The sequence below is a fragment of the Diadema setosum genome, chromosome 4 (genome assembly GCF_964275005.1).
Source record: "Diadema setosum chromosome 4, eeDiaSeto1, whole genome shotgun sequence".
NCBI classification, from domain to species: Eukaryota; Metazoa; Echinodermata; class Echinoidea; order Diadematoida; family Diadematidae; genus Diadema; species Diadema setosum.
Window position 1 is genome coordinate 33,303,486 of NC_092688.1, and position 17,015 is coordinate 33,320,500.

General features: G+C 39.5%; 1 protein-coding gene across 1 annotated transcript; it reads right to left on the reverse strand.

Annotated features, from left to right (window-relative positions):
* Positions 1 to 548: 548 nt before the first annotated feature.
* LOC140227155 (selenoprotein M-like) lies at positions 549 to 16,353 on the reverse strand. The gene is made up of 4 exons (XM_072307588.1): positions 16,191 to 16,353; positions 14,005 to 14,075; positions 3,452 to 3,530; positions 549 to 2,033 (listed from the first exon to the last, which is right to left on the reverse strand). Exons 1-4 carry the CDS (start codon positions 16,341 to 16,343, stop codon positions 1,896 to 1,898), a joined length of 441 nt encoding a protein of 146 aa, XP_072163689.1. The 5' UTR covers positions 16,344 to 16,353; the 3' UTR covers positions 549 to 1,895.
* Positions 16,354 to 17,015: the final 662 nt, after the last annotated feature.

Here is a 17,015-nt window from a genome sequence, read left to right on the forward strand (position 1 = left end):
ATATATATCATAGTTGCTCCGCGTATTGGCAGTACTAGAAATTGCAATTAATTTGTGGAAATTCATTCGCACTATCATCCCTGACGAAGGGGGAGGCCCCCGAAAATTCTGATTTTGAATTAAAATCAAGGCAACTGGCATTTAATGCATTCCTCTATTGTGACATTATTATTGCTATATATCTATATCTATCTATCTATATGTGTATATATATATATATATATATATATATATATATATATATATATATATATATATATATATACATGTATATAAGCATTTGCATGTTAAAACAAGCATTTATAACATATACACATGATGTTCAAGTAGAATGCTATTTTCAAATTATCAACCACAAGCCTTCATTGATAATTACATGTATACACACACACTCACACACACACACACACACACACACACACACACACACACACACACACAATACATGATGTTGCTCAAGTGTAGGAAGCACACCCAGGTGATGTGCAACAGTAACGCAGACCCTCCTTTTTCTTCTGAGGGAAAAGGAATGCGAAAGACACTCAGAGTACATTGTCAATAGGCAAAATTGTTTTCTCTTCTCGACAAGTTCTTACAGTACATCATTATCGAAGGCTTCAACCAAACGATGAAGGCAAACCGAAAATATCACTGCGCTCTGCCTGGAGCTCATCCACATCAACCGTCTACGACTTTTGGGAGAAAAGTTTGCGTAGGCAGCGTCAAAATCGCAGGTGGCAGTGACATCAATGGTGTCTTGTACAACGATTGGTGTCCACAGCACGATAAGTGTCTTAGAAACTACAGCACAATTGTGACAAATTTAGAGGGCACGCCTGAGGCGCATTATCAAAAAAAAAAAAAAAAAAAGAAAATGAGATGTTTCCAGACATCCAACATTTTTCAGATCTTGACAAGTGCATTTAAGCTTTGTCATTGCACTTAAGTGACGTAAACCAGAATGTGATATTCACCAATTACAAGTCTGTGATTTCTTTAAATTTTATCGTACATAGCTAAATGACTCCATCATAATTTTTCCATCACGCACAAAACAGCACATAATTCAAATCTATCCACTGCCGTAGTTCAATGCCACAAAAATACCCTTTCTAGAGGTACAAAGATGATCTGCCAGTAAATGTGCCACAAAATAAGTTAAGCATTTAAAAAAAGTGACAATCATGTTACATAATAAGTACATTTTGATCACAAAATACATGAGAAATGAGCTTGTGTCAATGTGGCACATTTCAACCTATATCCTGAATCAGTTTCACATTCAATTCATGCCAAATTTTGTAGAAACACAAAAATCCTATTTTGTGAACACCTATAGAACATTCATATTCAGATTGTTCGAAATGTTCTTTAAGCGTTAGGAGTGTCAATTCAAGTGAAAATTAGAAACGATAAAGCACCATATACTGTGACAGCTGTATAAACAAAGAAAAAAAAAATTATCGATTCAAATTAAACCTAAATCACTTTTGACAACATCAAGTTTTAGGAGGATCTGGAAATTTTAGATTCATGTTACGAGACAGGGGAGCAAAGCTTGTGAACAGAAAAGTCATACAGATCTGGAGAAGCATGTTTTTCTTTCTAAACTTTCAGATACGAGCAATAGCCTAATTTTTGTTCTTCATATCTACAATGTAGTTTCTCACATACAAGCAGCTGCCAAAAATTTGCATCAGCATATTAAATTGTTCATTGTAGTCAAAATAAACTGGCATCAAGAAAGCACTTGTTTTTATAAGCATAGAATCATTAAAATTTCAGATTTTCAAATGTATTCCAGACCTTCATCAAAGTGATAAGTTATGGTGATATGGGAGGGAGGGGGGGGGGGAGATAAATGTGACAGATGGAAATGATCGGGAATCCTGGAATTATAACTCCTTCTTTTTCAAGTAGGGTTTCTTCACGTCTGGAACATCCTCACCCAGACTGGCTTTCTTGTAGAAACCCAGCTCACTGGTCATCATGTTGTTGAGCTGATCTCTCGTCATCTTAGAGAGATCGATCCTCTGTCAAAGTAATACGAAAAACCATGATAAGATTCAATTCAAATACAGTGGAGCCTCAAGCGGTCAAACATAACAAAACCCTCTTATAACACAGTGATTTTGCAAGTCCCAGCTCTTTATATTTCATTGTGTTAGTACCCTAATGTAATGAGAAACCTGATATGATAACATGCTCTTCATGGTTTTTAGGCCCTTGTTACATAACAAGGTTTCCATGTATGGTCAAAATACCAAAAAAAAAAAGTACGAAACACACTTCACAAAACATAAAAAGATTCCAGTTATCTGATTAGTTGATTGCTCATCACGTGACATACATTTAAAAGTACCACTGCGTACTGCCCTTGTTGGTCATGCAATTTTTGTCAAGCAAAAATGGATATTGTATGTGGCTGATGCCACCAATTTACACTGTCACTTGTGTTAAGATAATGATCAACTCGTAGTATTTGTGCAATTGTGTGCCTCTGATGTAACAATAAATTGTACATAGAGTATATGTTTACTCATCTTAATCAGTTACAAGTGCAAAACTTACATGGTACATGAACTAATTAAGTAATCTGAATCAATTTTACAAGCTATAGAGACACTGAGCATTTCTACCAAATTCCTCAAAGGATCCATTATAAAACAGAACAGCCCGAATTCATGAAGATGGTACAATTGAAACCATGGTTTAAACCATGGACAATTTGTTTGGAGTGTCAAGTGTCGCATGGCCTATTTCGTTGTGAAATCAGTCATTCCATCAACGAAGTGATCATTTCGTTGACAAAACGTTCATTTCATCGACGAAATGTTGTCATTTCATTACAAAATTATCATTTCGTTGATGAAATGACCGATTTCATAACGAAATAGGCCATGCGACACTTGGCACTCCATACAAATTGTCCATGGCTTAAACCATGATTTCAATTGTACCACCTTCATGAATTCGGGCCATCATGTAACCATAGCCATCGCTTACTGAACATAATTGAAGAGATCATGAATTAGATGTGGTAATTTGAACACTACCATTGAAGAACTATGGATATTGTTTCAATTCCTTACTGTTGAATCCTGACACTCTTAAAGGAGAAAGAGAGCATCTTTAAGAGGCAAAACTTTGTGACCAATGCAGTGCTCCTGTATCCAACCCCCACCCCCCCCCCCAAAAAAAGAAACAAAATCACAAACAAAAAGGTACCATTAGATCTCAGGCTTATAAAAGACAGTATATTGATTAAACATCTGTTAAAAAACCTAAGATCCCATCACCATTCCCTTACACTGTTCCTTCATTCCTATCATTTGGGGATACACTGGCAACAGTCCTTAACGAAACGCAGATGGTGTATGTGGTTTGAATGTAAAAGGGCACAGCAACATGTAATATGCTCAGGGGAGGGGAGCCCTCGCTTGGGACATACCTGCACAGTGTTTCCCTCTCCGTCCAGAAGAAGCAAGTCCGGGTTGGCGCCCGGCACTGCCTTGAACACAACATCATGACTGGGTTCACTTGGGTCAAGGTCCAGTGAGAGATTCCACAAGTGGCACAATATACATTAAACATTGATACATACACTTGTACAACACCAGGGGGTGTTTCATAAAGCTGTTCGTAAAGTTACGAACAACTTACGAGCAACTGGTGATCAGTTCTGATGAGCTATACTTATCAGAATTTCCATAATTCAGCATAAGAACTTTACAAACAGCATTATGAAACACCCTCCTGATCACCAGTCACTTGCAAGTTGTTCGTAACTTTACGAACAGCTTTACGAAACAGGGCCCTGGTTTGCATTGTACCAAGTGGGGTGGTACACTGATCATTTACAACATTCAATGCCTAGTATTTACATGTACTTGTATATGCTTGCAGTGTCAAAGAAATTAATAAAATAAGAATTCTTCCAATTTACACGTATGTTCAGAAAATATGATGTAATTACAGTGAACAATCTACCCGGTTCTCACTTTCTAACGATACAGTACCTCTGTATGCCATTGGAATAACTTTAAATATGTGATATAAATTCGTTAACTCTTCCTACAGTTCTGCTACACTTGGCTGTGAAGGAACCAATGTTCCTTCGCTCAGTGTAATACATGACTGTGAATTTCCTTTTATTTTGGGACAAAATAAAAAGAAAAGTGCCAAAGAACTCATGAATACACAGTGGCTTTGATGATTTAATTTGACATAATCCTACCCTGACTAACATACAATGTACTACAATACTATGAATAGCATGTGAAATAAAAAAAAAAATCAATTTTAATGTATTTTAATGTCACATTGAATTACATTAAAATTGATTTTTTTCATCAAACTTTAAATTCTCGATGATTCTACATAAAACTTCCATTCAAGCTGCAGGTGTTTCTATCATGGAAATACACTTAGTAATCTCTGCAAATAAGTTCTGCAACCTTAGATTTAGAACCCTCAGTCATTCATTTAGTTTTCTTGTGTCAGTATGTTTTAGAGTTTTAAAGTTTGACATGGTAGTCACATGATATTGTTAGCAACCACATTATGCAAATGAGAAGAGGTGATGACATCACCGCACATTGCTCCTCTTTGCTTTTTCTTGTTGTTGCATTTCATTTGAGGCATTCAATTTGTGACTTGTAAACAATGGCATGCAGACTTACATATGGAGAGGAAGGAAAGAGATCACAGAACAGCAGATTAGGAGAGCAGGCAGATAATGAGTAATTATGCATAATTATTCTATTGTTATACTTTTAGAAATCGCTGACTCTGCATGGTTAGTGGAGTATTTCCATTACAAAATTAAATGCAGATACTGCAAACATTTTAGTTTAAAACAGGAATGAGGATGGTCTTATATTATGAAAAGAATAAAAGGATCTGCTGATACTCCCTCTCCTGAACTTTTTTTTGTTTTTTTGGTTTTGTTTTGTTTGTTGTTGTTCTTGTTGTTTTAATTTTAGTACAGTATCCCCGATAGTCCTAGAAGCTGAATCTTTAAGCATATTTCTGGATTGTCAATCCCCAAGAGATTATAATAAGGTATACTAAAAATTTCAAATGAAAGGAATTCGTATGGCAAAATCAATTTTTAATGCATATCATATGAATTTCAATGTCTTGTACTACACATAGTTGCACTCTAGATGTACCATTAAAAAAAAAAAAAAAAAATCACTTGGAAATACTTGCTTGACGACAATGTGCTAATTGAAAAAAAAAAATGATTTGTAATTGGGCTTTGAGGCTTTGATTGGGAAATCAAATCGATTCTCGATTTTCCATTGAGGACTACCTGACTTTGCTATAACATGCATTTCCCATAGACACCTGCCTGAGCATACTTGGGACTAGTCTTTAACGGGTTAAAGAAGCCATGCACTGATATTAAATACTTGATATGAAATATATCTGATAATGGGATACTAGAAGTGGAGATCCTCATAGATGAATGATTTGGCATGGGGCCATCTCCCCAAACATCACCCAAGGCAAGTCTGCACAGGAGAGACAGGAAGTGTATTGTGAGTCATGAGGAAGTGCATCAAGTGTGGCAGGTTATCGTAAGCCATCCATGCAACTTGCAAGTGCTTGTTCTAGCATGCCTGGTGTGCAGAGAGTTTCCATCTTACTTTCAAACACGGTGCACAATATTTTGTTGTTGTTGTTGATGCCGTTATTGCTGTTAATGATAGATTACATTTTGTGCAGGTTGTTGATGTCATAGGAATAACTTCCCACTTGAGAGTCAAGGCTTTAAATATCAAACAAGACAACCTGCCCATATCAATCTTGTCATATATTTCATTTACTTGTAAGGCTCGGACTCTCTTATTGTCATAAAATTATGTTGTACATCCATGCACTAATGAAATACTAATATCATTCTGACAAAGTTTCCATTATGGTCATATCAATGACCACTTTTGGTGTTTTGACTACAAACTCATCAACTTGCTGTCAAATCTGCCCATGAATTCATGTTCAAGACCACCCGATTACTTTGTGAATAAGAGCTGCGAGGACACAGCAAAGAAGTTATGCCAGTTCTCTCAACTCCATTTTGATTTTTCTTCCCCCACAAACAATGTGTTTGCTATAAAGTATGACATCATGTAGTAAGAATAACACTCAACTGTCTGCGTAAGCATTTTCACTGAGGGCTTCAATTTTACTTTGTGATATTTCATCTTTGGGTGGGTCTAGATTTCATATTACAACTACCACACACTTTGCAGAGAAGAAAATAGACAGAGCATAATGGCTGAGTTGCATAAAGTCTGTTAGTGACATCACTCTCATGAATGACAATAAATTGTGAGTAGCAGAAGCTCCAACTTATTCAGTCCACCTGACAGAGTGTGAGAAAATTCCCACATGTGAAAACCTGTACAAACATTACTGACTGGGAGATGCCAGTAAACAGTTATGGTACTGCCTAATCGCTTCGACCTTTAATCCTTGCTATCATACAACATACACACTGAAGTCTTCTAAATGGGTTGTATGACTGACAATACCCATTTTGTAATCTTTTATTTTGCATATTTATATAGAGGTATATAAAAAGAATTGAAAGAAAACACACTATTCAATGACTCACAAAAAAGAAGATATTTCGCCTTATCAATATTCTTCATTAAAGACTCAAGAATATGATGGTACTCCAAAAATACACAGTTCAGACATGACTTTTACAAATGTATATGACAATTAATGTGTGACTGCAAAGGAAATTTTGTGAGCATGCATGTGTGTTTGTGCATACAACACTGTATGTGACCGTGCATCACAAAACGAACAAAAAGTCGCACCCCTTGATTTTACATGAGGACTCAAAAAAGGTGAAATTGGTCAACCAAGTCAATCTTGAGTTTTTCATATTTTCTGAAAGAGCTATCCTCCTACGTTATTCTTTAGTTTTGGATCATAACATGAATGAGAAAATGTGTTTTCAGCAGTTTTTCTACAACCCTTTTTTGAGGGAGAATAGAATGATCAGGTATGTCTCAGAGTCCCCTTTTCATTTCTTGAAATCCATTACACACTCTTCACTTCAAAGTTTAATAAGTTGGGAAAGGATAACACTAATCATGGACAGAATGTTGTCACGACTCAACCCAATCACCACATCATGACAATCAAATGTTCCGCTCCATTCCTGGCAGATCGCACCCAAACCATCACAACAACGTTGCAAAAGACCACGATTGGGAAGCCATGTCTTGATCTGAGAGCGATAACTTGCTGCGGACCTCTTTATTGGTATTAGCCTTGTTCAAGGCGCATCACATCTCCCCCCTTAAGACGGGAAGTTATGGAAGAACTTTCCAGTCAAACTGCAAACAGTCGTTACAAACATGTTCCGAAACACGATACATAAAAATGCACAGTTGTGTGTTCATACACTAAAGTGGATTCTTCACATAAACAAGCTCAGACTTAATGAGCCTTATCAAAACCTTTCTTGAGCGTAGGCTAAGTCTAAATATAGATCCACTACCTGCTCGGAACAAGCATGTGCGTATACGCGCAAAACTTTACAACCACAACATTCCTTGTTTTCTTTTCTTCTTTTTTTTTTCTGCTTGGTCATAAATCATGAAACATGTATTCTCTTTAGCTTTCCTGAAATGCTTATGAGTATCAAATGGCCAAACATTTCAACACCTAGTCGAAATCTAAGAAATGCTGCTGGTTCAGAACAAAATACACTGTAATTGTATCATGAAACAATATACCATAAGTATGGACAGATCAAACTTCTATCTTAGCTTGATGTGCATATGCTTGAAAAAAAAACCGCTACACATACCACTGAATAACCTGCATACACTGATAATCATGCAGTTTACATAATGAACTTCACACATTTTTGTTGTGATTATATGTCACCAATAATAGAAGTAATCTTCCATTCACTATACTTAGTAACCATTTTTACATGGTGAGCTTGTAACAATCTGACCTTTGATGAAAACTGACATAACAATGCGTTCAGCTCAACTGTTTGGTCTGACAAACATCTCTACATTTCTGATTTCTTGACACTTCTGTTCAAGTACTGTAAAGCCTTGTTCATCAAGACAAATAAATGCATGTACAGTGACTAGCGTATAGCAAAACAATGCAATTATGAACACCTGTTATACTCTCTCTGTTTTTGAAACAAGATATCACATGAATATAACCTGGTTATGTCTGTACACCTGTATGGTCTCATGAACCTTACACATTCACAACATTATGAATATCATAGTGTCATAATTTCACTCAGTCGATATCTATGCTATGGAAAATGTGTATAATTGGTCAATTCTGTGATGCCACAAATTCCAACTCTTGCAGATTAAGCATTTGAAAAAAATGCAACAACAGCTGTTGTGTGCTTGTGTGTGCTTTTTGCAAACAGCAATGCAACTTAATTTGCAGTTCCAATTAATACAATGTCTACATTATACCCTGTATCAAAATATGCTGTATTACTGAAAACCCCTTTCTTCACCATATAAAGCATAAAACATAGCAAAACTCATGCTATATCACTTGAAATGATTTTGCCCTGTTTTGGTGCAAAAATCATGACCATTTGGAAAACATGCTGTCTTTTTCCCTGCAGACAAGAACAAAAAGAATAAATTAAAGCAGTGTACACAATGTTTGTGTCATCATTTCAAAGCAATCAATAACACTCTTTCTTCAACATGAGAAATATAATTTTCTTACAAATGCATGGAAACACATTTCTTTTGTCTCGTATTGTTCATGTTTCCAAGTCATTACCAGTCTTATTATCTATGGATAATAAGCACATCTGTGTCCTTTTGTCCTATCCGTGGAAATATGCATACTTCTATCTTATCCACGGGACAAAGCGTCTGCAATGACATTGTCTTTTCCACGTACGTGCTGTATCACGAGGTTGTACTCCTGTAGCACTAGCGCCCATCTGGTTAGGCGTCCATTTTTGTTCCTCATTCGCGACAGGAACACAAGCGGATTGTGGTCTGTGTACACCAGCACTGGATACTTTGTAGTGTTCAGGTACACGTCAAAATGACGAAGAGCCATGACGAGCGCTAACGTCTCCTTCTCGACAGTGGAGTACCGTCGCTGATGTTTGTTGAATTTTCTGGACATGTACGCGACGGGATGGTCAACTCCGTTGTCGTCCTTCTGCATCAGGGCTCCTCCTCCTCCTGTGTCACTCGCGTCCACCATAAGAATGAACTGCTTGTCGAAGTTCGGCGCTGCAAGAACCGGAGAACTCGCTAGCATTGCCTTCAGCCGGTTGAAAGCAACTTGACAGTCATCTGACCACTCGAACTGCGAATCTTTCCGCAACATGTTGGTGAGCGGTGTTGCAGCATCAGCGAAATTATGGCAGAACTTCCGATAATAGCCAGTCATGCCCAGAAATCGTCTCAGCTCTCGCTTACTCTGTGGGCGGGGAAAGTTCAGGATCGTCTCCACCTTTGCTTCAACAGGCTTGACGGAACCATGTCCCACAATGTGACCCAGGAACACGACTTTTGCTCGGGCGAACTCACATTTCCTCAAGTTCACCGTAAGGTTGGCACTGGTCAAGCGGTCAAACAGTGCTCTGACTCTCAGAAGGTGGTCCTCCCATGTATGGCTGTACACTATGATGTCGTCGAGATACGCCTCGCATCCCACCAAGCCAGACGTGACGGTGTTGATGAGTCTCTGGAATGTAGCGGGCGCGTTCTTCATCCCGAACGGCATCACTTTGTATTGGAAGAATCCGTCAGGAGTCACGAATGCAGACAGTTCTTTCGCTCTTTCACTGAGGGGAACCTGCCAGTACCCCTTCAAAAGGTCAAACTTACTGACGTATTTGGCATTCCCTACGCGATCAATACAATCATCGATGCGGGGCAAAGGGTACGAGTCTGACTTTGTTTTCGAATTGAGCAACCTGTAATCCGTACAGAAACGCAAAGAACCATCCTGCTTTGGAACCAACACACAGGGAGAACTCCATCCACTCTTACTGGGCTCAATAAGGTCATGTTCAAGCATGTATTGAACTTCCTTCCTCAGAACATCCATTTTCAATGGATTCACACGATATGGGTGTTGCTTGACAGGGGAGGAGTCCCCCACATCAACATCATGCACCACCACACTAGTACGACCTGGTACATCACTGAAAAGGTGTTCATACTCATGGACTACATCCATCACCTGAGCTCTCTCTACTCCTGGAAGATGAGATAATGTGTCAGATAGATTTGCTAACACCTCAGAATTCTTCAACATCAACTGCGGAATTTCCACATCATCACTCTCACTGTCTTCACCATCCACTTCACAACCGATTCCAACCGTAGCAACAGGCTTTTCATTAGCCTCTTCTACATTTTCAACATACTCCTTTAGCATGTTGACATGACAGAGTCTTCTCCTCTTCCTCCTATCAGGTACAAGTGACTGTGCAAGACGCACTATTTCAGGGTCTTTGCCCTGCAATTCAACCAGACTCTGACGAGAAATCTCTGACATTTGACCATGGTCCATATGTGCATCATCACTGCTGTTAGACTCTTCAAGTCTAGAGAAGAAAGTATCAGCCAAGATATCCTCTTGCTCCTCTTTCTCCAGTTCACGAGCCATTGACCTGGTAACAGCACATGAGGGAAACACATCAGGCATATCCTGAACCAATTTCTCTGTGGCTTCGTCAACCACGGGTGTCTTACTTGGGAGAAAGTGAGGCAAAACCTTCTCTCCAGCGATATCATTGCCGAGCAATAAGGTGACACCTTCGACTGGCAATGTAGGCAAAATACCTACTACAACTGAGCCACTGACAAGATCGCTCTTCAATTCGATATTGTGAAGAGGCACTCGGACACTCCCACCTTCAACTCCCCTCACAAACACTTCCGAATTCACAGAAGATTCAACCGAAAATGGCAATGTCTTTGCACACAGGAGACTCTGTGATGCTCCTGTATCCCTCAAAATGTGAACCTGAACCTGCTCACTATCAGGCGTCAAACTAACATACCCTGAAGATATGAAAGGTCTGTAATTCTCTGCCACCCGTTCAAACGATGGCAGATGTTCTGTGCGAGTGATAGCAAAAGCATCTGGCAATGCTTTGGGGTTGCTAATCCCCTCTTTTTCTCGCTTCTTCTTCAACTTCCAGCAAGCTGACATCACATGTCCATCCTTCTTGCAATAGAAGCAAGCCTTGTTCGGCTTTTGATCAAGATCGGGCTTGGGAATGCTTGGAGCAACAGCTCCTTTTCTTGGCACACCCTGGCCTCCTTTCTTGCTTGAAGAAAGTTTGAAAGTACCCTTGTGGGTAAGCACATACTCATCAAGGAGGACAGCAGCTCTCCTGGCACCATTCACTTCCCTTTCCTCCAGGTACTGCCGCTGATCTGGCTGAACACACCTCTTCACCTCCTCTAACAATACCAACTCTTTCAGTTTGTGGAAATCATCAACACCAGACGACCTTAACCAGTGTTCAAAATGGGTCTGCTTGTGTTGCACAAAATCAACAAATGTCTGATCATCCCTTCTCCTATAATTCCGAAACAGTTGCCTGTGGGCTTCCGGCACCAACTCGTATGCCCTTAACACGGAACTCTTCAAATTCTCATAGTCAGAACACTCTTGGATAGTGAGAGACGCATAGACCTCTTGGGCCTTCCCTACCAGCGAGCTCTGTATCAATGTCGGCCACACTTCCTTGGGCCATTCTAAACTCACAGCCACTTTTTCAAAGTGCTGGAAAAACTCTTCTACCCGGTCTTCACGAAATTTCGGCACCAACTGAGATTGCCTTAATGCATCAAATTTTGATGACTTTGCTGAACTGCTGGAAGAAGGTTCATTCGATTTTGCATCGATTGACTTGATTTCGAGTTCTATTTTCTTTGCCTCGACTTCCAGCTGCTTCATCCGAAGCTGGATCTCAATTTTCTTCAATTCACTTTCTGCAGGGGTTACCAAAGGTGTGATAATTTCACCATCATCTGTCCCTGCTTCATCCTCTGACAAAGAGGCAGGCCAAATACCAGTATTGGTAAAAAACTCCGAAATTGTGTCCTTGATCTCTGCTTTTCGATCCGATGTTTTGATCGGGATTTCTAAAATTCGAGCAACTTCCACCAGTTCTGCCTTCCTCAGGTTATTAAAACCTTCCTGAGTGGGTTCATCAACAAAGCTCTGCACGACATCAGCCATTGTGGGAATATCAAAATCAAAACTTGCAAGAAGTCACAAATCCTCACAAAACTACAAAGCCTTAACAAAAGAAATGCACTGCATATGAGTACACATGTATGCATGAACCCAGTCACACGCGCAGAACAGGCAAAAATTTTCTACGATAAGCAGAAAACATCAAAATCCCTAAGCCTTCGAATCAGACATACAATCAGAACACCACGACATCACATTAGCATGTGATCTAAGGTCATAAAATGAGTATACACACTCACTACAAACGACCACATAGCACGATTGTGCAAACCAAGGAAAATATATCAAAGCCTTTAACCGAGGCTAATCTTCCTGAAAATTCGGCGTGACCCGTAGCCAATGTGTACGCAAGCCCCCACACATACACATCCAGCATACGCACACTCACAAACTGCACTAGCCCTACACACGACGCGCTAGACCGACCGTCTGCGACTACAAAACACGTGCGAGCCCAATGCGCAATACCCACGCTATGCACTATATACGCACACAACTGAACGTGAGAATCCTCACCCAAATCGGTCTACAGAAGACCTTCATGCAAAAACGACAAACGTCCAAAACGTGAGAATCCTCACCAAAATCTGCACTAGGCCTTCACACAAAATGTAGTCTGAAAACTACAAACACAGTCAATGACTGCCAAAGCCTACGCAGCATAAATGTTATACACAACGTGCACAACCAAACGTGAGAGTCTTCACCAAAACGCATGTGGCCTGTCAAAACCAACATGCAAACAATGCAGGCCCAATACATAAGCCTGTCATCGACGCTATACACTTGTCTACATACTAAAAACAAACGTGTACAGCCAAACGTGAGAGTCCTCACCAAAACGCATGAGGCCTAACAGAACCTACATGCAAGCAGGTACATAGGCCCGATACGACATGAGCCTATACACCATCGACGCTATACACTACGTACTTACAGCACACGTGTACAACCAGACGTGAGAGTCCTCACCACAATCCGCATGGAACATGCGAAAGAAAACGGCTTGTCTGTTCATTTTCCCGGACAAGCCCCCAATTTGTCACGACTCAACCCAATCACCACATCATGACAATCAAATGTTCCGCTCCATTCCTGGCAGATCGCACCCAAACCATCACAACAACGTTGCAAAAGACCACGATTGGGAAGCCATGTCTTGATCTGAGAGCGATAACTTGCTGCGGACCTCTTTATTGGTATTAGCCTTGTTCAAGGCGCATCACAATGTGTTCATACAACGTGTTCACTTTCAGCTTAATCTGATAATCCCTTCATTGTTGTCGCTGCTGTGGTTTACATCCTATGTTTTGTCCCTTTCATTGCATGGCTAGTGCAGTTTGGTAAAGATTAAGCGCTTGAATAGACCCTGTACTTCAGAGACTCTTTTCTCAGTTCACACTTTTCCAGAGTACATGCTTTCTTTCTAGTATTTAGATAGGTCAGAGGAGTCCATTTGAATTGAGTTATACATCATATTAAAGCTTAGAGTCTGCTCTTTAAGAATCTGCCCTTAACTAAAAATCCATGTCTGGTGACTTTTTGTTGGTTTTGTGATGCAGGGTCACATATGGTAATATGCATGATGTGGTTGCCAATGCTATAAGATGTTTTTGTTACCTGAAATGCATTGCAGCCAATATCAATAAATGCATGCATGACACAACCAGTGTGGTTAAGTATTCAGCAAATGTTGGTTATCTCTTTCATGGCTAAAAATCTCATTACTACAAAGGATACTAATAAGGAATATCTTGATTGATGAACTGCTTCACTTCAGGAAGCCTATTCAATCGTCATCCAGTGCAGCTCTGGGAAAAGACATGAATGAAAGAAAAATAAACCATGATAACATCATACATCATGCAAACAGACTTTGCACTCTCATACACAGGCATCAACACATGCAGCATGTACATCATAATACACGTATGATGAATATTTTATTTGCCTCATAATACCCCTTTCATACTTCCTAGGCAAATTTCAAAAAGGGGCACCCACTTGGCTTCTTTTGTGTGGAAAGTCCCCCCACTGAACTCCAATTGAATCAGTGATGAAACTTGATAAACTTTGGACAAAAGTTGCCCCCTCCAACCCCAAGTGTAACTTCCTACTACCGAACAACGATCCCCCAAGAGACTCCCATCTGAGAGACTCTCTCGTTGAACCACCCTCGAAACACTAACAAAGTCAAAATGTTCCTCTTGTTCAGGTGACAAACACACAGAAAAATCAGCTTTGATGTTGACTAGCAACATGTTTGCATATTGCTAGTGATATTCTTTGCATTTCATCCTCTTTCAGTATCTATAATGAACCAGAATTCTTCCTTCTCAAGTCAGAAGGATATTCATGAGCTATGGCTGGGTTAAGTTGGTCTGACAGGGACTCAAGACAAGAGCAATAAAAGATCACAGACTGATTCCTGCAAAAGTATAAAATGCCTTACAAGAATAGGGATGTTACAGGGACTGAGTTTTTCATTTTAGATATAACTGGAGGTAAACAATGCTACATGCTGCTAACACCTTTCAAAGAAAATAGAGGCAGCAGAGGTAAATCTGACACTGTTGGATTTCATTTTAAAACCACTTGCACTTATCTTGTTTAATGCATGTGTCGTGACTTACCTACAATTGTAGTCTTCATTTAACATTCCAGAAAAATTATATCATTTCAATGTTGTGGGTCTAATCTGTACTTCATATTTCATTTAAATTTTTTCATTTATGGTGCATGTGTAATTCCTTCAATGTTGGCCTTAATGAAGTACATTAATCAAACATACAGTACCTTATAAGGTTTCATCAAATTCAGACAAAGAATAATAAGGTAATGGGATCTTAAATGTCATATGTTTCACAAACAGCAATAGTTTAGAAGTCACAGCCAAACAGTGCAAATAAGAGTATGATAGGATGATATTCATATTAAAGGACGTAAAGTGATACCATCATTTGCAATTGCACAAACTTCCTTTCTTGAAATATCATCTTGATAAGAAAATCATACATGTACATCCTTTACATCAAAATATTTTTGTGCAGCAATAATGCAGGGAAGGGGTTTGAATAGTTGCTTAGGTATCACTGGCCAGCATCCCTTTTTTCTCTTTTCATTCCAGTATGTAAATAAAGAGACCCGGGGCAGGGCCAGGGGTCTTGCATTCACCCAAGACAGTATTGCAAGTTCACCTTCCATGCATTCTTGCAGATTACTAACTGCGAAACACAGCCCAAACACCGAACGCGAAACGTATAACTGTTTACAAGGAGCGCCCCGGAGTTAGTAGATTACTAGTAACAATGTGTCTCCATTGTCCTGGATCCCTCCAAGTTACTATCAAACTGGGGAGGGGGTTGCATGGAGTCCAATATATTTTATTTCTAAAGTTTATATCACTGCCAAAAATACCTGCCAAGTATGCAGAAAGTCTATGTATAGACAGTATCTATACCTATGTCATTATGAGATGCATTTCATTTTCAAAAAGATCAAACTGGCTCCTGCCTAGTCCTAGGGCTATAAAATAGGTCCCAGGCCTGGCTCCGTGTCGTGTCCCATGGACCCATGATTCCCAGCCCTCGCTCTGATGGAGGAATTCCCGACTCTGCCATAACTTACCTTGGCTTGAAGGCACATTCACTAATATGACTATAGTTATACTCAAAAACTGCCAGGGAGGTGGATTCAACCTTCCCGATTTAGCTAGCGGAGTAGCAGGTTCCCTTGGCCTTGGCCTTGGGCTAGCCCAATCGGGATTGGCATCGCCATCGTCGATCGAGGATCGAGGAGGAGGAGCAGGCAGAGAGAATCCCGTAATCTCCAACACATTTACTAGTATGTGGGACATCGTCTTGAACTACCGCACCTGGTGCAATTTTTCATTAGGCCTAGGCCCTATTATTATTCTTCTACATTACCTCAAGTCGAGCACTCATGATTTTTCCTTCTTCTGCTGACTCAACGATGACACCAAGAAGTAGAGCACCAAGAATGGTGATGGTTAGTCGCTTTATTAGCGACATTTTGAATGGACCTCTCTGCAACTTTTGTAACACGTCAGACCTAAACATACGCAGCCCAAATCTCATCCTCTTCTTTGGCTTTGCGACTTCGTCGTGGCGATGCGATGAGAAGGAGTGCGACGCGAAGCACTGGTCAAGCTGCACACGTTCGTACAGTGGCAGTCAGGCAACGCGCTGCGATTCTTGGAGAGACTTGAAGAGAACAATGCGATCTCGCCGCGATCCGACTGATTTACCAGGCACCGCACGGTTCAGTACGCAATTCAATTCAATTCAATTCAATTCAATTCAATTCAATTCAATTCAATTCAATTCAATTCAGTTCAGTTCAATTCAATTCAATTCAATTCAATTCAATTCAATTCAATTCAATTCAAATCAATTCAATTCAATTCAATTCAATTCAATTCAATTCAATTCAATTCAATTTAATTTAATTTAATTCAATTCAATTCAATTCAATTCAATTCAATTCAAATGTACATTACTAGTATTCCACAAACATTCACATACTAGTAATCAGAAATTTTACGTACACGGTATTTGAAATTGTACATACATGTATAATGGGCTATAATGTATATCAATGACAAAATTGAAGCAGGTTTATATGTATACATAAAATGTTGTGAGGGACCTAAAAAAAAAGCAAAGCTTGTTTAATTTAAATGGCGTTTACTTGTCATTCACGGAGATCGATCGTCTGTTTCTCTCTCTCCC